The 25,706-nt window shown below is 37.4% G+C and overlaps 1 protein-coding gene across 3 annotated transcripts in view; it reads left to right on the top strand.

Annotated features, from left to right (window-relative positions):
• ERC1 (ELKS/RAB6-interacting/CAST family member 1) overlaps positions 1-25,706 on the top strand; it is a gene marked incomplete at both ends in the record, with an annotated part of 276,770 nt that overhangs the window by 232,577 nt on the left and 18,487 nt on the right. For 2 of the 3 annotated variants that reach the window (XM_079549731.1, XM_079549730.1), the window contains one exon: positions 15,820-15,921. In XM_079549731.1, the coding sequence (XP_079405857.1) occupies positions 15,820-15,921 (102 nt within the window). Of the gene's footprint in view, positions 1-15,819; positions 15,922-17,502; positions 17,530-25,706 lie in introns of those variants that run through there. The other variant, XM_079549732.1, reaches the window with a different exon arrangement.

Here is a 25,706-nt window from a genome sequence, read left to right as displayed (position 1 = left end):
CCTTGTCTAAATTATTAAAGCATTGTTTTTCCTTGATAGAAAATCAGGATTGCATAGTATATCAAATTGATGGTTAAGACACCCTGCATCCCATTGGTGTGTCTTTTCTATTTACTGGCAACTAGTCCGCTGGTGCTCAGCATCAGCTAGGGCACCTCCACTATGAGGACAGGCTGAGACAGCTGGAATCTTGAGCCTGAAGAAGAGAAGGCTCTGGGGGGACATTATAGTGGCCTTCCAGTACCTGAAGGGGGCCTACAGAAAAGTTGGGAAGGGATTTTTTATAAGGGCATGTAGTGAAGCATGGCTTTAAACTGGAAAAGGGTAGATTTAGACTAGATACTAGGAAGAAATTCTTTACAGTAGGGTATTGAGACACTGGAACTGGTTTCCCAAAGAGGTTGTGGATGCCCCCTCCCTAGAAACATGCTGGATGGGGCTTTGAGCAGTCTGGTCTAGAGGGAGGTGTCCCTGCCTGTAGCAGGGGGATTGGAACTAGAGTTTGGAACTAGATGATCTTAAAGGTCCCTCCAACCCAAACCATTCTATGATTCTATGATAGTTAAGCCTGCACTGGGAGGAATTTGTGCAAGTGTTACTAATGAGTTAAGAACATTGTATGAGCTTGGTGGAATGGTGTAAATGCAGTCATTGTCATTTCACATAATTGTACTACACAGTGATTAGCTGTGGTTGTTGTAGCACAAACCATTGATCTGATAGGCATTATTTTGCTGTTAAATAGAGAGAAAGTGTTGAAGCAGATTTTTTTAATAAAGACATCAAACAGATCAAATTTATTAATTTTTATGTGACTTCTGTGCTCTGAATTTTATGTTGAGAAGAGTAACCTGTCAGTTTCTGACAGTCTTTCTGCTAGCTGATGAATTTGTGAGGTTCAGAACCAGCAGTTTAGAATAGCTCAACACTGCCAATAGTCATTAACTCAAGGAATAAAATTATCGGCGCATCTTCTTTTGCTTAAAAGTTACAGCTTATGTGGTAGTTGGGAAGGATCCATGCACAGCAACTTCCTGTTTGCTGTCCAGTGGCAGGATGTGCCTCAGGAATAAAATATTTGAGACTTTCCAACAGCTGGTTCTTGTGGCCAGGTTGGTTTGGCATCACTGTTTTGGTATTTGGTGTAATGACGTTTGAGTGCTGACCGGAAAAACAGAGAGTTTGTGATTACATTTAAATCATGTCATTTAGATGAACTGTTTACTGAACTCTGAAGTTTTGGTGACAGAGAGGATAAGATCTAATCCTGATGAAGTAATCCTAGGAATCACAGAATCACAGAATCTTAGGGGTTGGAAGGGACCTCCAGAGATCATCGAGTCCAACCCCCCTGCCAAAGCAGGTTCCCTACAGCAGGTTGCACAGGTAGACATCCAGGCAGGTCTTGAACATCTCCAGAGAAGGAGACTCCACCACCTCCCTGGGCAGCCTGTTCCAATGAATATATTGTGTGTGAAGAAAAAGGGATTTGACACTGGAATTTCAGTTCTCATATGGGAAGATATGGAATGACTTCTTGTAGCACAGTAAAAGTGCAGTGATTATCCAAGATGAGCGCATGGTCATCCTTCCTGTATTTCATTGTTTAATGCAACCTCATAGAATCATAGAATCACAGAATGGCCTGGGTTGATCATCCAATTTCAACCCCCTGCTATGTGCAGGGTCGCCAACCATCAGACCAGGCTGCCCAGAGCCACATCCAGCCTGGCCTTGAATGCCTCCAGGGATGGGGCATCCACAGCCTCTTGGGCAACCTGTTCCAGTGTGTCACCACCCTCTGTGTGAAAAACTGCCTCCTAATATCTAACCTAAACCTCTCCTGTCTTAGTTTAAAACCATTACCCCTTGTCCTATCACCATCTACCTTTTTTCTATAATAACAATTCTCATCAATTAAAGCTGTTTTACAGGACATTGGCAATTGTCTAGAAGACACTTAGATCCCATTAACCTCATCCACAGTCAAAATGTACCAATTAATGATATAATGATTATCTGTTCCTGTTTACTGGTACTGTTCCACAGGGAAGACAAAATATACTGAGCAGTTTCCTGCTCATGCTTTAAAGCAAGATTTTTTTTTGTGATTACGTTTCTTTGGATGAAAAGCCTAGTAAAAGTGTGGTTTCAGTGCTCTCTACATAAATGGCAATTCAGCGTTTTATTGACATTCCTGAGGATATTCCTTAAGAAGGGGTTTTCAATCTGTTTGCTATAAAAGATGCCATTGAACAGTTGATATCCAATTCACAAATTAATAGTTAGTAGAAGACAGAGACAGCAACTTAAAACCATTTCACCAGCTTTAGTACTGGTTTTAATTTGTGTGTGATCTGTAACAGGTAAGGTGATAAATGCAGCAAGCATTCAAAAAATGTGTAAGGAAAAGGTGAAGTCAGAGATATGTGGTGATTGGTACAAGATTTCAAGTAGATTTCAGCTTTACAGTTGTGCAACTTGTAATGTGCTTTTTATTTGAAGGAAGAAGAGTCGATAGATTTGTGTGCCTGAAAATTAATGATCTAGAAGACAGCATATGTTGTATATTTGGGGTTTTACACAATAAATCAACACTATTTGGTTGCAAAACCAAAACAGAGAATTATAATTTCTACTATGTCAAAAACAGATAATGAAAAGTTAAGTCTTAGCTCAACAGAATGCACTTCAGCTTCAGTAAATAGCGAGTTGTTGATGAACAGCAGTCTCAGGTATTTTTCAGCTTATGCCCTGGAATATTTCTGTCTACAGATTTGTCATCATGCTCCATCAAATTCTGAAAATAATTCCCTTTTTTGAATCAATCTGATTGAGCCTAGTCCTGTACACCGTATCTCAGGCTAGTGAATAGATAATGCCGAGGAAAATAAAAGTTTCATATTGCAGTTGGAAAACTGAGATACATGCTTGCAATTAGGCCTAAGTTTCTTGATTCTAATCCTTCGCTAATTTGCATACTACATTGTGGAAATTGGTAGGAGAGCGTATCAAGTTTATCAAAAGCAGTCATAGATTTATGAAATTAGGTATCGGTTTCTTGTGATAGCATCTGCAAATGGACTGGTGCTGATGGCTGCAGACTCCCTTCAGTTCTATTAAATTCACCGTATTATGTTCTAAAGAATCCAAGTCTTAAAAAAAAAAAAAAAAAGAAAGAAGGAAAGAAAAATTAAAAAAATAAAGACATGCATTTTGCATTCCCTAATAAGTACATCTCTGCACTTTTTTCTCTGAGATGGAAAAGTGTTCATGTCCAAAGAAAAGGTGTGTATTTTTTCCCTAGAGGTAATGTTTTTGCAACTTGACATTTATGAATGTGTGTAAAAAGAGGATGGAGATTTTTTTGCTCCTTTGTGACTTGGGAAGCTGTGAGGGTTCTGTTAACAGCTGCCAACTCTGTAAGATAAGGATGAGAAAGTTGATACTGATGGAGATCCTGCTTCCAGTCCCTCCCACAAATGGGGGTCTGCAGACAATGCTGTCAAATACAAGGTAGAGATTTTGACAGACTGTCCTTAGAGCAGTTGTGTTCTACTGTATCTAAGTGAACCTTTATTGAACAAAAATTAATAAATAAATAAAGGAATGGCCTCTGTCCTGCCCTTCTTTGCTTTAAACGTGGTACCAAAAGTTTGAGTCTTTTCAATACCAAGAAATGCTTTTAGGAACTGTGCATAAAGGCAAAATAAGTTGCAAACTCAGTTATCTGATTGCTGTCTGAATTTACACGGCATAATCACGTTTATCATGTAGATATAAGATTAGTGAGGCACTCAACCACCCTCAGTTTCAAGTGTGAGTACATTTACCTTTACTATAACATCTCACAAATCTAGGTTATCAGTAGGTGATTATCAGTTTCTCAACTTCCATAGTACCTTACTCTCCAAATATGTATTAGGTCTGATCACTGTACTGATGCTGAGGGGAAGTAATGGTCTTTTATCTTGAATACAACCCCTGTTAAGGGCTAGCCATTTTATTAGGGATATTGTTCTCTTTGTTTGATTTCAGCTTTACAGGCAGAGAACTGAGTCTTTTGTTCCCTTTCTTTCTGTATACCACCAATTTCTGTCTTAGAGTGAATACAAATGTTTGCTGTAGGTGAATAAACAAAAAACAAATGGAGCTCACAGTTAACTCTGGCCAAGTCTTTCCTAGGAATTGAACAACCTCTTGTTTTTACAGTGGGATTTTTATTTAGGAGGGAACTTTAATATTTTAAACACTCAGTTTCCCTGTTGTATTATACTTAATCCTTTTAATAGTTTGAGAAATGAATCTTTCTACTTTTTTCACATTAAGCTGAAACTTAACTGCTGTTTCTGACACCATGCCAGTGTGCCCTCCATCTCCAAAACACTAGTAGATAAACCTTGGCTTTGCCTCCTTCATTTCAGCTAGCAACCCAAACTGCTGCCAACTGCTGACATTAATGTTGTTGGAAAAAAAATACTAAAAGCAATATAGTGATCCTTAAGAAAACACTAGTACATAAGTTGTTTAAAACTTGAAAGACTCTATGGGTTTATTTGTTCTGTGGAAGTAATAAGTACTGTACCTTCTCATTCTAGGTTTTTTTTCTTCTTTCTGAGGGGACATGTATTTATTTATACGGACAAATCTTCATTTTGTGTGCTTTTGAAGTCTCTTACATATCTCACGGTGACAAGCAAGCTATCAATATGTGCTCCTGGACTGGAGAAAGAACGACGCACAGATTGAGGGATGTGTTTAAGCACAAGCTAATTCTAGATCCTCATTGTCCATCTCTATCTTTTTCATCATTCAGATGCTAAAAAGATTTCTTGGTACCTCTCTCACCTTTCTTATCCCACTTCCAAATTACTGGAGTAAGATAGTTCTTCTCCATTATTACCCGGAAATCTTTTCATGATACAAATATGACTTCAGCAATATGAAGGCCTATTCTCCTTCTAAGTCTTCTAGCGGCAAATAAATCACTTCAGCTTGCCCTTGCCCTTCTGTTCATCTCTGCTTCTTCCTCTGCTTTGTCAGGACTCTTTCACACATGGCATCACTTTTCTAAGTTTAATGACTTTGCATCAAAATCATTGTTAAGAAAAAAATCACCACAGGCACGATTGGCTGAACTCTTCATCGTCTTCCACAGACCTTTTCATTTTGGTGGTTCTGTAGCTGAGACAGAATTTTCTAATATTTTTCTAAGCTTTAAAGCATGCTTTTTGGTGCCCAGTGGATGAACTGCTACTGATATATAGTGGCATAACGTAACGTAAATCACAGAAAGGCAACAGATTGGATATAGAGAAGGCAATGAGAAGAATACTGTATGAAATGTAGACACCTTAGAGAAAGTTATCCGACAAAACTGGCATGAACTACATATTGTGTGTCATGAATTTCATGGAAAGGAAGAGAACTTCTTCTGTTCGATAATTTTGGCACAAATGCAGTAGAAAATCTGAATGTTTCTTCAGTCTTTCTAACTAACACTATTATCTAAGCACTGATGCAGACTTTAAAAAGCAACCTTTGCAGAGGAAAAGAAAAATAAAAAAATGCCGGCTTATTGTGATTCCCTTGCCTTGGATACTGAATGCAAGGGCAAAGCAGATGGAGAGGAATCGTCTGTGCAGCCCTTTATTGCACATGTGCTGCTATGTGCTTGGGCAGGAATCTTGCCTCTGTGGACCAAACACAGGGACAGTGTAGATGGACAGGAATTCTGTGTCTGCAGACCACACGCACAGATGGTGCGGACAGACAGGAATGTAATGTCTGTATGTTTGTATGAATCTTACTAGGCAGGGCTGTTCTATGTGGATGTCAGCCCTAATAATTAGCTGTACAAAGAAAATTCTTAGCATTAATTTAGTTCAGAGTAGCAATGCCCTGTTGGCTGTCAAAGGAAATGCCCTTTCAACTCTTCCCTCCATGATATGGGGAATTTTGCCTAGATTGAAAGATGAAAGTGAGGCAAAAAAAGATAACGTTGTTTTTTTTTTCTTCTCTCTTTCATACGCAATTGGTTTTCAAATTCATTTCTAAGGTTTTTTTCTAAGATTTACATCTTTTTTTTTTTTTTCATAAATGTTTCTATCAACTCTGTTTATATCATGCAGACACAGACACATTCATGTATATACCCAGGGCTAGGTTCTGGGCAGTTACAGACGGTCTGTGTTGAGGTGATACTGAGCAGCTCACATCACTTTAGAATCTAGGAATTTGTATCTGTACATAACTACTTTTTTTGCCAAGAACAGCATGCAGATGGGGGGGGAGGGGTTGCTATTAACATCTCCTTGAAGCTGCAGGCAAATGTAGTCGAAGCGATGAGTCATATAACAATGAAAATATGTAAGGCTAGAACAGCTGTTGTTAAAACACTGCTAAATACCTTCAAAAATAAAAAATATCTGTAAAAGGGAATGCTATACTTACTATGGGAATGCTATACTTACTATAAAGACACAGTCAACAAAGATTTGAAAACTTTCAAATGATGTCAAGTGGGAAAGATGTACATATACATGAGCAGATGTCCTACAAACGCTTTTATCAAAGCAGGAATAATTGCTAGGTTTCAAAATTTTACAGTGAGATATATCTTTCATATCAATTCCTAGGTCAAATTTTGTCAATCAGTTTTCACAGTATTGCTGGACTGAGAAGGTTTCTGAATACAGACTAGATGAAGGACTATGACAGAAGCACAGTGAGTAAGGTATTTGAAGTTATACAGACAGCTTTGTTAAGCTAAGCATAAGCACATGGGTTTACTTTGGAAAGGAGAGCCAAAGAGAAAAAATAATGAAGGGAAGAGGAGCAGAGTAAGGTAGAAGAGAGTAAGATGAGCGGGGTGTGGAGTGAAGCTCAAATGAAAAGGAAAGGAGAAATTTCAAGTCATAAGAAAACAGAAAGTCCCATCAACTGTGTCAAACAAAGCTTTTTCTGTTTTTAATAGAAATACTTTTCTGTTCTATGGGATACCATGTAGATAATTTGGAGGTTTTTCCTTCAGATATATATAGATTTTGTAAGGCCAACGTATCTGGTTTTTAACTTTGGTGCTTAAATTGCCCGATTTTAAAATGCTACAAAGTATTTCCAACCTTAGCATAACAAAAAACTTTTTAATTATTTAATGTACATTTGACTCCGTAAAATACATGTGTCACCAACAGTTTGTAGGAATGTTTATGCTCCACATGGCGTTTCATCTTGTTATTCTCAGTGCTTTTTTGTCTTTGATTTTCTCTCAAAGGATGAAATATAAAATATAATTTTTAGCCTAGGCCCACAAACACACAGGGGAGAAATGAGGAGTTTTCTATGGTTTGAATAATGAGGACCATGACAAAAGCTAGTATTTCCTTTCACATTATTACAGAAGTAGCATTTCACTTTTTTCTTTAAGTCAGTTGTCTTTAGTGGTGTGCATCAAAGTAAGCTAAAGAGACTGAGTAAACTGTATGCATTAAACATACAGCAGATGCATGAACTAAACATTAGAGGTTCACTGCTGTTCAGCTGAGAATTTGCCAAAGCTCGTCCTCTCAGAGTCTTGAAGCAAGGCATGGAGTGTGTGTAGTATTAGAAAACTGCAGAATATCTTTAAGGAACACATCCAAACTATTACAGCTTGGACAAAGCATACTAATTTGGACCAGTTTTTATCTTCAATGCTCCAAAATAGAATTTAAATGACAGCACTATCCATCTGCTTATCTGAGTAGTCCCCACCAAGTAGCATTTGATGGAGGGAAAGAAGTCTCAAAGATGATGAAACTTAGAGGAACTTAATTAACATCCACAGCTGGGTAGAGGAGAATAAAGCCCAAAGTTCTCCCACACAGGGAAAAGCAAGAAGAATTGAACCATGATATATTTTGTTTGGCTATAGCATCTGTGTATGGCTGGGCATTCAGAACATAACATACTTTCAGACTAGTCCCAGTTGACTCTTGCCTGGAGACACTGTGGGGGAGGAGGACTGGAGAAAGAGATTATTATAGGGTTGAAGGCCATGCTTGTGAGATGGAGGATGCAAATCCAAAGCACTCAGATTTCATTAGCCAGCATAAAATGGATAATAAGGTAGACTCCTATGCTCTTCAAGGGTAGCGATGCTGTCTGCAAAAGAAATCAGTTCTTAACTGATGAAAGAAGTAATGAAGACTGTACAGTGGAGAGCGGATATAGCAGTGCAATTTAGCAACAAGTTGCAGTTAAACCAATTTATATAAATGAGTCTTTTTTGCTTTCAGGGCATGTGGAAACAAAGGCTACTGCTCAACTTTTCTAGCAGGAGATGCCCAGTAAAGCTCTTCTGTTCTGCTCTTCTTGCTATTTTGCTCTGGAGCTAAGGTCAGGTTTGCCCGAACAGACTGCACAATGGGGCAGGCTCATAAAAAATACTCACTTCCTTTAAGTTTAGATTGTAAAGGTTGTGAATGCACACTGAATGGTACTGAAGGTAGATAGAACCAGTTCTCTGATTTTGTCCTAAGAAATAAAATGACTGTTCATTCTGCTTGCTGTTGCTGTCTACGAGTCTTTTTCAGTAAATAATTCTGGGGTGATTGTGTAGTATAAGGGATCCAGGATTCTTTAAGGATGTTGTCACAGGATACCATTTCTCCTTTTGGTCCTGCTTTTGATGCATAGGCCACCCAGTCAGTGTGAATTGAGTTTACAATATGGTGGTAAGCGTTCTTAGACTTCATCCCTTTCTGAGAAATTTGTGAGATAGAGGGAAATGCACCTTACTGATCTTTCTGCCTAAGATCCTTATGTGTGGTGGAAAAATGCCAAAGAGCTGAATTATTTGGTTTGATAGTAGTTAGCTATGAGAGAAAGAGGGATTTATTTTAAATTTTGTCTTTGATTTTTTTTATTTTATTTTTTTTACCTTTTAAATCTGGGTCTGGGCAGATTCCAGCCCTTGCGAAACAAATGGGAGAGGGGTTATATTACCACTATTCAGTCACTCCTAAGCACAGCTTTAGGTATGTCTTAAAGAGGATACAAGAGAGCTAAAGTAACAGAGAGAGTCGCATTTATATGGGTATAACACAACAAGGAATCCTAAGCACAAGGCCCTATTTGGGTTGTCAGTTGTACCACTGTTTTTCTGTATATGGGATCCAGAGCAATAGACTTCAATAAACTCTGTTAGCAGGCAGACCCGAAGTTATTTATTTGTTCATCTCCTAAGGAACTAATAAAGAAACACATTCCTGCGCAAGGAAGATTTCAGTTCAAAGTTTAGTTTTTAAATCCATCCACATATATCTAATCTACATATGTCAAACCTCAGAGAGAAATTCATATCTAAATGATCTCCTTTAGTTTAGTTCAAAGGTTTGCAAATATGCTTTCTGCAGAATGAAGTTTCTCTGTAATTACCAAATGTGGGGAGATGAACAGAAAAATGAAATAATTAAGTGCAGAAATGAACTAGGCTGATAAAGTCTTTCACTTTATAATCTAACATTGTTGTAACATTGCCAATAGTTGATGGAGAAGCCTTTGTCTCAGGTAGGATCTGTGTTAAATCCTGCAGGCTTTGAAAAACCACAGCAGCTGCATGCAGCATATGCTCTTTGTTGGTGTCACCAAAACACAGCACTCCGGGATATACAGAACTGTATAACAAGAAGATTTTCATTTGTATTCAGCTGTGCATTGTGTTTGTTTGCTGATAATAGTGGGATCTCAGTTGCTAAGACTAAACATAGCCAAAAGGAAAGCCTAATGATGTGTCTTTTAAACCCCGCAACTAAAAATGACAACTCAACATGTACCATGTCTTTAAAATTCAAAAAATGCCTCCTGGGTCATTAAATATTAGAAATGTGAAGGGCACGTGCATTAAAATACTTGATGCAGAATCTCACAGACCCCATACTCCAGACGAGTGCATGCTGAAGGTAGTTATGCAGGGCATCACAATCTAATGACAAGTGGGGAGGGTTTATTCTCTCGTTTCTGGCAGCCAGGTTCCAGCAAGAAGATGGTTAGGTATTTACAGAGGGTATGGCTCACCACATGTTCTCAAAGTAGAAAAGGACTATCTGAACACAAGAATATAATTTTTCAGATATTCTGGATTTAGCTAATGACTTCCAAAAAAGAGCTTCTCTACTACATTTCTGCATTATTAGTGGACAAAAGGTTTTTCTAGAATGTTTCATCTGTACACGTGTGCTCTCAGTGAAACATTCAAGTCTGAGAGAAATGGGATGCTTCCTTTAACTCACTCATACACAATTTCCACCACATATCCATTTGTCACAAGAACAGTCATTATATTAACATTTACTCAATGTGTTGGGGTTTTTTTAAGCTTTACATTAAAGGAATAATAAAGCTTGTTTAGGCTGGTTAGCAAAGCCAGAAATGGCTCTACTCAAGTATTTTACAAAAAAAAAAAATGGGAAAGCAGTCACTGATGTCATGGTTTCCACTGTGTTCCACAGTGGAGAAACAGATTTGATGAGGATTCCTTGAGTAAGTTGATGTGCTGTATGAAGCTGCCTAGATTAATCTAGTGGATACATAGCTTATGAGCTAGTATCTGCTGTTTATTAGGAGTCATGTCTAGAGATACAGGTGTGCTATTCCTCTAAATAAAATTTGCTTTCAAAACCTTGCCAGTGCAGCGGTGACCAGAATGCTAGCTGTCCTGCTGAGATGCTTAAGGAAGCTGTGTATTCTCATTATAACATACAACATAGTGCAAGCTTTCAAATAAAAATATTCTGTAAAATATAAATGATGTCTGTTGTTAAATCTGTGGTTTTCAGATTTCTATGTGGAATTCCACTGGAAAGAGAGGTTGGACTCTGCTAGGTTTTACCAGCAGGATACGTCGCTGATCTTCCCCTACACTTTGTGGATCAGCTTCTTGTCCATTTTTTTCACTAAATACAAAATCTATTCATTTGGTCTTTAGGAAGTAGGTGTACAAACAAAGTACCAGCGTAGCCTGCAGTGAACTTACCCTTAGGATATCCAGGCGAGTTTGCCTTGAAGCTGTTCATCCATGAGGTGGGAACATAGTGAGATTTAAATAGCATTCACCATGGCTACAGTTTTGGCAGCTAATATTACACAAAGTGCTATTTGGAACAAAGGTTTTCAGGTGTTGGTTGCGTTAGAACCTGTCTACTTCATGGTAATATCCTTGCTTACCCAAACTTTTTTCAGTATAAAACACAGGCAGAAGTAAACTATAAAATAACCAGAAGAACAGTAGGAGGAATATGTGGTTTCAGTGCATGTGAAATCACAAAACAACAGAAGAGCATGGTTTAAAAGCAGTGCTGAAGCTGAGCATTCACATTTATGATTTATATTATGATTTATACTATATATTATGATTTATGAATTATATTTATGATTATTTATGATTAAAAACAAGTTTATGTCATATTTTCTCATGGTACTTTTAATATACCCACCTGTTGTAGTAAGGGACAGGACACAGGCTGAGGTTAAATAATGAGTGATTGTTAGGAATGTATCAGATGTATCAGAGAGGCAAAAAAAGTGATTGCAGAAATTCTGTGGAAAAAAAAAAGAAAAAAAGAAAGAAAAAAAACAGGTGGTATGCAGTATATGCAGGATCTGATTCTGCTCGAGCATTGTCACGTATAGCTGGAAAAAGCTTCTTTTCCAATATTTTGCTCTAGACCTGGGGTTCACAGATTGTGGTCTGCAGATCTCTCATGCCAAGCTCTCTGGATTTCTGTTAGTAGCTTGAAAGTGTGCGTTGGTTCTTCAGTAGCTTTGAGGATTGACACTAGTCTGAAGGCTTGTAGGACTGTTCTTCTGTGGAGAGTTTGTTGGTAGCCTGAAGGGTGTTACTGCAGGCTTGGCAAGGTAGGTGTATGCTGTGTGCATTTGTTGCCATTTGCTTTTTGGTGCATTGTTTTGTTGGTTGGTGTTTGGGGTTCGTTGTTTTGTTTTTTTGTTTTGTTTTGGTTTGGTTTTTTTTGTGATTGGAAGACAAATTTAGGAAATCTGTCAAAAAAGAAACGAAGGAAAGAAACCTTCTGGAAAAAAAGTAAGAAGCCTGTTAGGTTATGAGATCTCATCTTTTCTTTTTTTCAGTTTAGTGATTTATCTGCACATGGGTAAAGAAAGTACCTGTAATGTCAAAAGGTATTTTTTAGGCAAAATTTGGATCTGACATCCAGTTCTTATCATCACTAGTTTTGATTACAAGCTCTGTAGGTTTAGACAAAAGCACTCCTGACACAAGTGATTTGTCTGCATTGCTCATTTATTTTCTCACAGGACACTGTGGTTAGACCACTTTGTTGGTTTTTTTTTTTTTTCACAAAGATGTAGAAATGTTTGCCTTAGGATCTGAGCCATAACCTCATAAGGTGGGAGAGGACTGTATAATAGCACCATGACAACGTGCCTTAGGACTGCAGGATGTCAAAGTGGTTCCCCACAGTAAAGTAAATGGTTTCTTTTTAAACCATTCCAACAGCCATATGCCAATACTCTAGAAGTTTCCATCCTTTTGAATATACTTTTTATGTGTGTGGAGAGAAGCAATAGGTAAAAAGCTCTATTAATGTATTTTCAGTTGTTTTGAAAATTCTCAATCAGAAGTTCTTCATTTAGCACTTTAGGATTAAAGCGGAATCATTATTCGTCCATATTTGACATAGAGAATTAAAACATAACAAGACATTTGTCTATTATGATAGAAATAGGTTTGCGACACTGGTTGGAACATTACTATTGAAAAACACATTAGTGGTATACACCAAGAAATAAACTTCTTTTCTTCCATCTCTTAATTCTTGCCTCATTCCAAGGGTAAGTATGTCAGTACTGAATTTGGTGTTTTCTTGCCAAGATTTCTATATCAGAAACATGCACTCTTAGACTAACAGCAAAAACAGTGGAAGGTCAGGTTGGATTAAGAGGACAACACAGAAAACATTTTCCTGGTGAACTGATTTGGTACACTTCTCATCACTGGGATGCTGAAGACATTCTTCTGGGTTTAATATTCAAAGGGCTGTAGTGGAGCTAAGCAGCTAAATCGTATTTGTGTAACAAGGAGGAATTTTGGAGTTCATCTTTCCCCTCTTTTGAAAACTCCAGCCTTGATAACTGAAAAAATATCTGAAAATGAAAACCCCAAATTCTAAGAATTAAAGGCATAATTTAGACTGGAGTGGTTCTTTACATACACCCACTCAAAACATGTCTGTTTAGAGCAGACTGCTCAAGGCTTCATCCAGTTGAATTTTGAGTATCTCCAAGGATATAGATGGCCACAACCTCTTGGCAGCCTGTTCTGGTGTTTGATAATCCCAGTTATGAAAAGGTTTTTCCTGATTTCTGACAAGAATTTTCTGTTTTGCAGTTTGTATCTGCTGTCTCTTGTCCAGTTCCATCCAAGAAGACTAGCTTCACCTTCTCTATTTCCTCCTATCAAAATTATTAAAGCCTCCTCTTTTTCAGGTTAAATCGGCCCAATTCTCTTAGCCTCTTCCCATTGCCTCCTGCTGACTATTAATAGTAAGATATGCTACTTGAAGTCAAGGGACAGATGCACACACTCTCTTCCATGCCACTTCATAATTTTCCACAAGAGATGCTGTACGTCAAATGATTAGATCTTTATATCATTCTCTTCCTATATTGGAACTAATACAGAGGTTTTTACGTGCAGTAGGATAAAGCATGCAGAATAGCTACTTTCTTTTCTCAGAAAAGTTAGTGGTTTGTACTAATATTCTGCTAGAATCCTGCTTTTTTTATAAATCCGTTCACATACAAATTGAAATTCACGTGAAAGATTATATAAAAGCCAACATTTTACAAGAAATCAGTAGGTCTTCCTGCAAAGAAGAAGTGATTGAAGATCTAGTCTTACATTTAATAAAATAATAAATATGGAGAAAGCATCTTTACAATGAAGTGGTTGTTTGAGTATTAATGTAGCACATTTCAAGTAGTGATTTATGAATGATGAGTCAGACTTGGAATTCAAACCTTGTTTGACAGAACAGAACAATATGAAGATTAAATTGCTTATTGCTTAAGCTCAATTTACAATTAGCTTTTGTTAAATTAATCCAAACTAAAATCAAATCCAGATTCAAGCCCTGGACCGTCTCTATAATGATCTGAATACAGGCGGTTCAAATCTACATTCTCTAGCATTGAGAATCTCGTTAAAATAATAGTTTTCAGTGAGAAATCATTCAGTTATGAAGGGATTGAATCAACAACTGGCATTTTTACAGTGAGCTTTGAGTTTTCGTTGAAGACATTTAATTTTAGTAAATCTTTGATGATTTTAATATGTCTAGCACATAATTCACAGTGTATCATATCTAATACAAGTCTGGCTAGCCTTTTTTTTGTTTTTTTGCAGTTTTGTTTGTTTGTTTGTTTGTTTGTTTTGTAGTACAAGAATTTCACAAAGCTTAAAATGAGGCTTTGCCTACCTTATAAACTGGAAAAAGCCATTGTTCTATTTTGGTTCTGCTCCCAAAATACGTGCCTAGTGACAGTGGCACCCAGATGCCCTCCATTGTCGCAGCTGACATGGCTCACATTGCAAGATCCAACATCCAGCTCTCCTGCGTGGTCTCCTTTATGGTGCACACTGAGTGTCATTGCTATCTACATTGCTATTGTAGCTCTACAGGGAAAGTGAGACATTCTGCCTGTGTGGATTATTTCCTCTGTGTGTTTGTGTTTGTAGGCATTTAGGAACCTCTTTCAGGATAGTTGTTTGCTAACAGGGCTCCATGTCACTTACATTTTCCTTTGCAGACACAACCATATAGTCTATTTTAAATTTCCTTGCAATTGCTGACCTAGAATGGTAATGTTAAGGCAGTATTCAATTTATTTTTATCTGTCTTTTGAAACAATTTATTGCCTGGAAGTAAGGAGGAACAGGCGAACCTTTTGCTTAGTTAGTTGTCCTTGTAAAAGCTCAGAGTGCCCCTCGGAGTTTCATTTGTGTTTAAACGTAGTTGAAAAATGACCTTCAATATATCTGGTAGTCTAAAATTCCACATGTATTTTATATTTTCTGCTTAAACCTTTGAAACTTAACATTTCCTGAGAAGTTGAAGAAAATCTAAGAAAAGCAAAGAAACTTGTTTCATATTTTGTCCTTTGCTTGACTGTATAGAGTTTGTAATTTTACGTATCTCTATTGTGTCACCTCTTCTTCCCAAAGACAAATTTATTGACTTTGTAATTTCCTCACAGGAAAGCTTTTCTGTTATTCAGATTTTTCTGACCAGTCTGAGGATTTTTGTATCTTTGATATATCAATGGAGAACTGATTTTTAGACTGAATGTGTTTTTATTGTTGTTTTTAATAATCAACATTCAGCATTCCTACTATTATCATTTACTCTTCTTTTAAAAACAGATTTCTCTCTTTAAAATTACTTAATCTCGTCTAACTGATGTTTCCATTGAATCGTTCTCCAAATTGGTGTATCTGAATCTTCATCTCAAGGTTCTTTAACAAGAAATTAGTTTCTTCCTACACGTGTATACAGCACCCATTTTAGTAGGTACAGGCCAGATGAGCCAGTTAACTGCAAAATTAACCTAGCTTCACAGCGTAGTGATTTTAATGTGTCTTCATTTTTCTGTATTAATACCTATGTATGTTTTATGGGCATATCTTATGTTTTTTTCTGAGTATGGATTTTGGATATAGTGAGCAGCATAAATAGCCTATTCTCTTTAGTCCCTCTGACCCCTTTAAAGTTAGTCTGAAATTCTTCTTCTCTTGAATAGACACAGAACCGTATGAAGCTGATGGCTGACAACTATGAGGATGATCACCTCAAATCCTCATCCCATTCCAACCAAACCAACCACAAGCCCTCCCCAGACCAGGTAAAGTCTCTCTCTTTTTCTCTTGTAAAGTAATTTGACAATGGAGGCTGATTATTTTGAGTTGTATGTTATTTTCCCTGACATGCTTACAGTACCTTGGAACAAAAATAGCATTCCACAATGCAGTTATGAAACAGAAATTGATGTTGCTGTTGTGTCGCCTTCCTTGAAAACTCCCTAAGTGTGAAAAAAAGTTCCTGGTACCAAGCTATTATTAAGTGGGTGAGGAGGAGACAGCAAGAAATGTTGCTTGCCTTAAAATACAAGACGAGAGTCCTGTGTAGCATGTTCACGTTTTAGTAACTCGTGGTTTGCTGCTTGAATGTGTGGAGTGCCAAGAACTGTTCCTTGTCTTCAGTAGCAGGAAATCATGCTCCAGGATCAGTTTTCTGATCTATGCATTGCATATGAGCAGTTCCCTTCACTTCCCATGAGGAAATCCTGGCCTGTGTGCCAAATGAGCAGAGGCTGCTCCCTCACAGACTCAATGGGCCATGAACTGGAGGAAAATCAATTTACCATCTCCAAGGCAGCGAGGAGCCTCTTGTGTCACTTACAAAGCACAGCTGTGTGTTTGATAACTATCAGAAAGATTACCTGTCCCTCGGGTAACACAGAAAATGCCAGCGTAATTGCATATCCCTTGTTGTAATCTCATCCATTCCAATTTAATTAAAATATTAGTGATCATTAATCACTGCCTTGACAAAGTGAAAGAATGTTTGGCACTCCTCTTCACCCTCTGGCTGATCTAGAAATTATTGAGATCTGAGGGAAGGCGTCTCACTCTAGACCTTTAAACACCAGCCTTGTGAAATGCCGAAATTGAGTAATGTACAAGAGGAAAGTGGGAAAGCAAACACAAAACACAATATTCACTTTGCAAAAATAAATGGTTATTTTTTTCCTTGTCTCTATTAGAAAATAACAAGGGATATAAGCAAAGAAATGATCAGAAAAATTCTCCTTTTCAAAGCAGCTTCCTTCTGCATCTTGTTTTAATACCATTCTCCAGATAGTATGGAAAGAACTGTAAATTGAATGTCTTTAATTTCCTGGTGTGCTTTTGGAAAATGTTGGTTTTAGCTTCTTCAGGAGAGCACAATTGTCAAGGCTGCATATTAAATTGCTTTTCCAAATTTATTTTGGAGGAAACATTATGATATCTGTCATATCTGCATTGCAAGTATGTAGTGAAATGAAACCATTTCTACAGTGTAATTGTAGTACATGTTTGTGACTGAATGCAGGATAGTATTCACAGATGAAACAAAAAGATAAAATTTAAATATTTAAGGATTTTCTTGCAAAGACTTCAAGGGGAGGGCGGCAGGGAGAAGGCAGGAGAAGAGTCCAACTGCACCTTCCCTTTGTGGAGGGGCATTTTAGAAGCTAGCACAGCCTACAAGAGAGCAAAGGAAGCTGTACCTCAAGGTAACCCTGAGTATTCCATAAGGGATTAAAACCACACTTTTTGCTACTATTTGTACTTACGTATGTGCTTTAAATACTAACCAACTCTTTATTTCATTCCCATGCTGCTCTGGGTCTTTTCTCCCATTGCCACCTGTGCACCGCTAGGATGAGGAGGAGGGTATTTGGGCATAACCAGTCAGATGCTCTTAGCTCAGCCATTTTGTTCAGAACGGTGAGAATCAACTTCACTTGCCATTAGAAAAGTTTCCGACAGTCACTCTTCCCTCTCACTGCTGCGTGCATCGTGAAACCGGGGCACACCCCTTCTCCCTTGCTTGCATAGTCTCTGCATGTGGGTGTTTCTTGTGTGCCTGTTTGTCGTTGGTGACTTTCTTCTAATAATAATCATGTCATTGTTTCATGATGTTGTGGGGAGAACTTTCCAGGGCATGTAATTGAGTTTATATGCAAAGCAAAGTCTTAGAGTGTACAAGAGAACAGGAAATGTCTTTCACAATTTATCATTAACTTCATGAAGGAAATGTTTTCAGTAAGATTCTTTTTCCAAGTAGTTTGCACTGTAGCCAAATCTACGTATGCTTTTGCGATTCTGGTTAGTGAAAAACTTGCTCGGAGATAGTGTTCCTCCTGCAGATAATGTTTCTGCTAAAGGTTTTGAGCATGTTGAGATCTGTGAGATGGCTGCCATGCAGGCTGACCTGCTCACAAATATTTATCAGCTCAGAGCAGATGATTCTTGATCCTGACTCAAAGAATAATATATGATAAATTTTCTGTAAATTTGAAGGCAGAGAATAAGATCCCCTTAAGCTTACCTTCTACCTTCTATCCCTCTTATCTCTCTCTCTCTCAAAAAAAAAAAAAAGTGTTGGGATGGAGGAGAGGGAAGAAATTGGTAGCTTTTTGTCATTTAAACAACATTTTGTTTCTCTGTATCTGCCCCAGTAATTTTATCTTTTCTGCTATCTCTGCAACAACTCCCATTTCCGCAACAGAGGGCAGTGTACAGGGCAGAGTCATTCTCTAGCAGAAAGAAGAAAACATCCTTTACTGACCAGGAGCCTTGATATGGAGCCACACGGATCAAATATAGATTAGAAGGCTACAGTGCATAGAATTCATTTTTAAAGTTTTGAAGTAGAATAAATTTATTTAAACACTACAAATATTGTAAAGGATTGAGCTGTGATGATAATAGTTTTAAAATGTATATGAAGCTTTTTCACGTACTCTTCATTAAAAACATTTCACATTCATGCATATCTTTGCAGCTTTTCCCAGAACTTGATTTTTCTATATCAGTTATTTGAAAGAAAGCCCTTCTGAAAAAGTGTGTAAATCTTGGAATTTCACATTTGTGAAAATTATTGCTTCATTTGTAAAAAAGAACAAATTACTCCCATCTCTTCACCCTTGCTCAATTAACTGCGAGGTTACATTTCTGTCTGACTATTGATCAGATCCCCCTTTTCCAGTCAACCATCTAAAAAATCTAATCCAACTGTGACAATGTCAAACTTGAATTTCATGCCTTGGGGTTTGAACTGGGAAAATCTCTTCAGTGGGAAGAGTGATAAAGTGCTTCATTAATTTGCACTCATTGTTGATTTCGCATTCTTCTCGAATCACTGTTCTTGCAATGGCTGTATGTTGGTACATGATGTTAAAGGTTTTGGAGAGAATGCTTGTTAAGTTTTGCGGAAGCATGGTAATTAAACAGGAATCATCAGGTAAGTAAACAATGAAAAGGAAGACAACACTCACTATAAAGGTAGGAATAGTTCTCATTTTCATTGCACTTTCTCATTTTCTGTGCGAAAATGAAGGTTGTGTAGTGAATATTGATAGAAAAATCTCCCATTTGCTGATCTGTCTATGAATGAAACTGTGTCAGGAGTATGGTTTATTATTTTAGTGAATTGATAGGTACTCCACATACCAATTAAATACATTATATGCCTCTGCTTGGTACTTGAGACATTTTCCTCTGCTTCCACGCTATGGCTGCAGAACAAGGAAGACGTGTTACAGAATATCCTAGTCGAAATAATGAGGCAGCCAGCATCATCACCTAACAGACATCCCATCTGAGAAACATGTCAGTCTCAAGTCTGTCTTGCGTACATCAACAAGGGAAAACACAGAGGTGATTGATGCTTCCCGAGCCATTTATTCCTAACAAAGTCCATTTTCACCATGGCATTCCATGTACATTCCAAAAAAAAAAAAAAAAAAAATTCTGGATCTTTTTTGTAAAAGAAATGAATTAAAAATTTAAAACCACTGAGTGCTTAACCTGCATGTGTTAAATAAAGTGCATGTGTTAAAATGACTTTTAGAAAGTACCCGGTAGTATAGGACTTGAAGATAATTTTTCAAAGTTACTTTAGGTCCTTGAGGATGTGATTTTCTCTGGCCAATACTGAAGATACAGTGGAGACCATAGAAATACAGACAGTAACAAACTACATTATTTTATGTTTCCCCTGCAGAATTGTGGAATTGATGGAAAATGTTAATATTATGTCAATTCTGTCCATGACAGCACTGTCAGATATAATTCCCCTGAAACAGAGCATGCACCCTTCCTATAGTTTCAGAGAATGGTAATTTGCAGTTCCATCTAAATACCAACCTTTTTCTCTAGGAATGATTCTCTCAGTTCCTTGTCTGAATTTCTCATGACTCTTTTTATTTCCCAGATGGAGCTCTGTCTTCTCAATATCTGATTCTAATGTCCTTTCTAATGCAGATGCCCTTCTGTCTTTCTCAGATACTAGTATGGACTGCCAGTGACTTTATTAGTTATTCACTTTTATCCAAAAATAATAGGAATTTACACTTTGTGATATCTAATATGTATTACATGTTGTGTGTACATGTGTATATTATTGGAAATGCACGCTGTATATTATGTGGAAAAGAAGAAAGCTGCCATGCTTAAAATTCTCAGGTTGCTCAATTTGTGTAGTTTTCTCATTAAGTACAGCAATACTATCCACAATGTAAGAAAGTGTGAGCGTGGTTCTGAAATCTGCTTGAGTTACCTCTGCCAATCAAATACGAGAAGAACTAATTTTGTTGAATGGATGTAGTGTGCATAGGATGACAAAAAAACTCAGAAGAGTGAAAGGCGATCAAATTGAAGGACATATGGACATGTGGAAAAGCAACGGTAAAGTGTGAAGGGCAAAAATAGAGGATAGAGCAAACTGAAACTGTGACAATTGAGACTTATATCCCAGCATATAATTTATACGTACTTTGTGTGTGTTTTTAAGCATGCATGCCGTCGTATAGCATTCCTCTTCCCATATTCCATTGCTCTGGCTTGCAGTAGGAATTGGAACCTAGGAGATGCCATCACCATATGATTTTTGAACTCATTCTGCGGAATTATTTTCTATTAATGATTGCCAAAAAAATCTGAAGTCATGGATATGCCTGCTAAGGAGCAAAGTATTTGGCTTTGCTGTGTTCGAATTCCAGGAACAAAATCTGAAAATGAATTTTACACTTATTAGAGTAACAGCAGAATAGCCTAAGAGCTACCATTGAACTGGAGCACATTAGAAGTAAAAAAAAGTTAAAGATGATGAAAATATCAGTACATTCCTATTACTGTAAAATCTTTGCCAGACAAAAGGTCTCTTTCTGTGACATTTTTCCTTAAATTCTGTCAAATTCAAGTATAAACTGTAAGCACTGTGAATTGGTTGAAGGCATTAGCATAATTTCAGACACCTCTTAAGATTTCAGGGGTGATGTTTGTGATGGTAAGAGGACTTAAGTCATAACCAGAAAATATTTGAATCATTTCCATTATCTGACAGTCAACTCAAGTAAATTCCATAGACTTCATGTCAAAAAGTGTAAATTATAATTTGGGGATCATCAGATTACACTTATGCTATTCATGAGCAATGTAGTTTGAATGACATTTCTATATTCCTTCTATTATGACAAAGTTGTTAAAAAGGATTGAAGTAAGAATAGAAATCGTTAAGCATACAGAGAAGTTGATGCTATCAAACAGAGGCAAAAGGCAACTCAACGATCAGTTTGTAAGTCATGTGTTTCTGGTGTTCACAGAGCAATTTTGTTTCACCCCTAGGAATGCTGAGGATGAACATTCACAATTTTCATTTGTTTTTGAGGGGGTATTTCTTTTTTTCCATTTTACAGCTGAAAAGAAATGCCCAGCAAATGGATACCTCATCAGTCAGCACACCTAGTTATTCAAAGAGAAGAGTAGCAGAAGTAGGTGACAGATGATATGGCCTGAAGAACTGTGGCTCCTGTCATGGTAGAGTAAGAGGGATAGAAGCAGTGACGTTGAGGGAAGATGTCTCAGGACGTAATGCAACCTTTGCCACAGCTGCCAATCGCCATGAACTTTTCATTAAGATCACTACAGAAATAACAGCATCTGTGCTTTGGAAAGTTTGAGAAAAACATTCTTTTTTTAAAAGCTGCTCAATGCTTGGATAAATATACTGATTTCTTTCAGCAGAGTAGATATCTTATTCGTTATTAGATTCATTTTCAAATGATTACACAGGCATTCATTAAGTGCATAAATGTGATCTTTTTCTCAACATCAAGCACATTTTATGCTTGCAGCATGTAGAGAGCTGCTTGTCTTACTGTCACACTTCTTTCAGGTTCTCAGTCTTGTCACTTTTTACACTGATAAGCTTCTCTGTGGATGCTTTTCAAATAGATTCATTTTCAGTATGGTCTTTTTAACTGCTAGATCATGCAGAATGGTCAAAAACTCCAAGCTTTCATGCCTGACTCATATTACAGTATACTTTACTGGATGCAGTACTAGACCACGATTCAGAAGATAAATTCTTTCCTGGCATTGTCTCCCACCACTTGCTTGTTCTCTTTCTCTCTGTCTCAAATTCTCTAATCATAAAATGAGCTCAGGTTTTTGTGAAGTGTAAGTTCTGCTTGGGAAAAGTGCTACATAAGTGCTAGGTAATATTATTACACAATATCCTAAAACCGTGTTGTTACAGTGATATAATGGTGATTATAATACCTCATTTTGAATTTGTTCCCAAAATTGTGTTGGATTTGTGTTCGGCTTGATTTATTAATATTTCGTATTTTTCTTTCCAAGATCTTATTCCTTCCCCAAAAAGGGAAAATCAATATTTCAAGGAGCTGCCATTCTAGTCTACTGAACAAAGCTCTTGGACTGCTGTCTCTTCTTTATTGCCTTCTGTTGTCATCCAAAGAGTCATTCCTTCTTCTGTAAAATCTACAGATGAGTTGTGTGTTTGTAACAGTTCATCTTTCATACATGTAAAATCATTGTGAAAGCGTGCGCCTTGTCCTTGCCTTAAAGACATATCCTGTGCAAAATGTGAAGGCAACTACATGAAATGGCCTTACTTTATTTAAACATTATCACTTGGCCTGACTGAGAGATAAGCTGCCAGATTTGTTCTGTCGTACTGTGACAGTCAGGACTCCTCACTCCCACTTTCCAGATGGGCAAAACTTACAGTAGTAAGAACTAAGAACCGAGGTGGGATACGCACAAATAAGATAATGTAACTAATTAATTGGTACTTTTAATACCTGCTTAATCACAGGATCTGCTTTTCCGGAGTCATGCTTGTATGGGTGTCATCCTTAATGATGAGCCTGAAAGACTGGAGCTCAGGCAAGAAGGCACAAGAAGAGTGTGTGGACTGACAGTCAGGAAGCACGGTTCAAAATCATGATTTAGCTGTCAAATGAGTATCTATTCTTTTCAAGCCTTTCCAAGTGTTTCCTTTCTTCAGAAAATAACCTTTTCTCCTTTGACTCTGAGTAACGGAAAGCCTTTTGTAGTGGCTTTCTTACTTTAGTCTAAGCCACAGTCTCATTATGGTGGAGTGACCAATTTAAGTGATACTGATCTCAAGCTTAATAACTTGCTTAATGATTAATGTTCTATCATTCCGTTTGGAAACCACTCCTTTCCACTCTTATTCTGTTCCTTACTGTAATCTTTTAGCCAATAAGTGAAAAGCATTGTTAAACTAGAATGGACCGGTTTGGAGAAGAATGCTATCCTTACAATGACGTTAACTTCTGTCCTTTTCCTGTTTCTGGGAACAATTCTTTTGCCAGCTTGTTTCTTTAACTATAGTGCTTTGCTATCTTAATAACTATTTTATGTTGGAAGAATATACTCTCTGTCCAAGAGTGTTTTATCTACCAGCACAAAAGAACTGATCTTGATACACTGTTAGTCTTCTTTCTGATCCCAGAAAGATAAGACTAAGATTTCCAGATGGAATTTTGTAATCTGCAGTTCTGGGATGAATTAAGCACTCACAACAGAGGTGTAACTGGATTGTATCACTGTCTTCCTATTATTCTTAGAGATCAAAGAAGAACACAAATAGATACTTATATTCTAAAACATTCAAAACAGATGGCTGGTTTCTTTTTGTAGAGATTTGAGCTTTTCAGCAAAACAATCGCAAAGAGGCTATCATTCATTTCTACCAAGTGAGATTATTCCAGGTCTGTATCTTATTTTCTTTGATGATTTACAGCTCAATATGTTCTTCTTCTCTCAGCTAGTTCTTTGTAGTAAGTAAGAATTCTGTACTCTTTTTTTTTTTTTTTTTTTTCTGCAAGTTGTCACTTAGAGACTGTGCAATAGTCTGTACTATCTCCCAATTACTCAGTCGTTTAGGTCTCTAATGGCCTTCATCCACATGCCAGGATGCAACCACAGAAGAAGCTTCTGCATACTGATTGTGAATACACCATTGGTAGTGTAAGGGAGAGTGAAGCTGAGCTCCGGAGTGGGGATGCTGCAGCCAGGCTGGGGTTGTCATTGCCAGTGCCTTTTAATTGTAAGTTAGGGGGAAAGGAACTGGGAAGGATGAATGGTTAGAGTAGAGAAAGAATCAAGCCCAAACCTGCTTTCCAATATATTAACTATGAAAACAAGCTTGAGAGAAATATGACTGAAATAAAAGCTGATGAGGGCACGTAGCCAATCTAGACGCTATATTTTCCTGGCTGATGAAGTTTGTAATTACTGACAGAGATGCCAGGTTCCAACTCATAGTATTCTCACCACAGGCAATCCAACTACATCTGTTTGTTTAATGCAGCTTATAGATAAGAATTGTGTATATGTATGTATGTATATAAATGTATTTGTTAATTGGATTTTGCATTTGAATTAGAGCGAAGAACTGCCAAAAGAATTCGTGACAACGGATGAACCACTAAACCAGACACACTGTGGCTCCATGTGGCTTTGCTCTGAAAGTGTCTTGTAGTAGGTAGGGAGCTAGAACAACGGAAGGAAGGCTCCGTGTTAGAGAGGGACGAGGCAAAGCTTCGTATCGTGGACAGGGAGGTTATAGTTCATCTGAACAGGAAGAGCACTGATTGTGTTCTCTGGTAGACTACTTAAGAAATACCTTCTGTTTTCCATTAGCAATGTATCAGACAGTAGGGAGACGAAAGAATGCAGTCCTTGGTACATAAGCATTCACATGGACAGATTCTCCCAGTATATGTAATACAATTTTCTGGTTTCATACAAAAGTATATTAGCTGCTGTTTCCTTTTATCTGTTGTAATAGGAAGAAGCAATAGACAAACTACAGTATAGCAAGGAGTACTTGTGCTTTCCTGTTCACTTTTATTTAGAGAATGAGTGCTAGAAAGCTCAACTGGCTCAAAAATAGAAGCAAATTATTGTTTCTCATTCTTAAGCTGCTGTATTCTTGTAAAAAAAAGGAATCAGCATGAAATTGATTCTGTAAAATCAAAACTTTCACTGGCTTAATTACATCCACAGAAGCTTGATCAGGTGGATGCTATGTAAATCTTCAGTGTCATGCCAGCTGCAAGCACTTTGCACTTTATTCACTGAACCATTTTCATTTGCTACAGGAATTCTTTTATTTTTTTTCCTTGATGGTATTGTAATTTTCAGTATCACAAGTCTAATTACCAGTTTCACAGCTTTCTGTAGTTGAATTTATTATTGAATCTGGAAACTGACACAACTTATCAGAAAGATTCTCAAATGATGGGTATGTTAACATATTAAAGAGCAGTGGAAGGTGTTAGATCCTTTGTGGACCTTGCTTTACTTAACCCCACCTGCTTTTTGGAGGATTAAGTTGCTGGGTTGCTAGATTCCCAATAAATTTTTGAAAACAAAAGAAAACTTAGACAAATAGAACAGCATTTGAACAGGTATTTTCTGATCATCTTGCAGTTAAGTCACAAATCTCATTCCTTTGCCTCAGCTAGAAAAGAGCCATATGGACTGTTACAGAAGAATGAGATGCATTGTGCAATTAGTTATA

The sequence above is a fragment of the Tetrao urogallus genome, assembly GCF_951394365.1.
Source record: "Tetrao urogallus genome assembly, chromosome: 1".
NCBI classification, from domain to species: Eukaryota; Metazoa; Chordata; class Aves; order Galliformes; family Phasianidae; genus Tetrao; species Tetrao urogallus.
The sequence above is the reverse complement of the archived record's forward strand: the minus strand, read 5'-3'. Positions and strand labels throughout refer to the sequence as shown.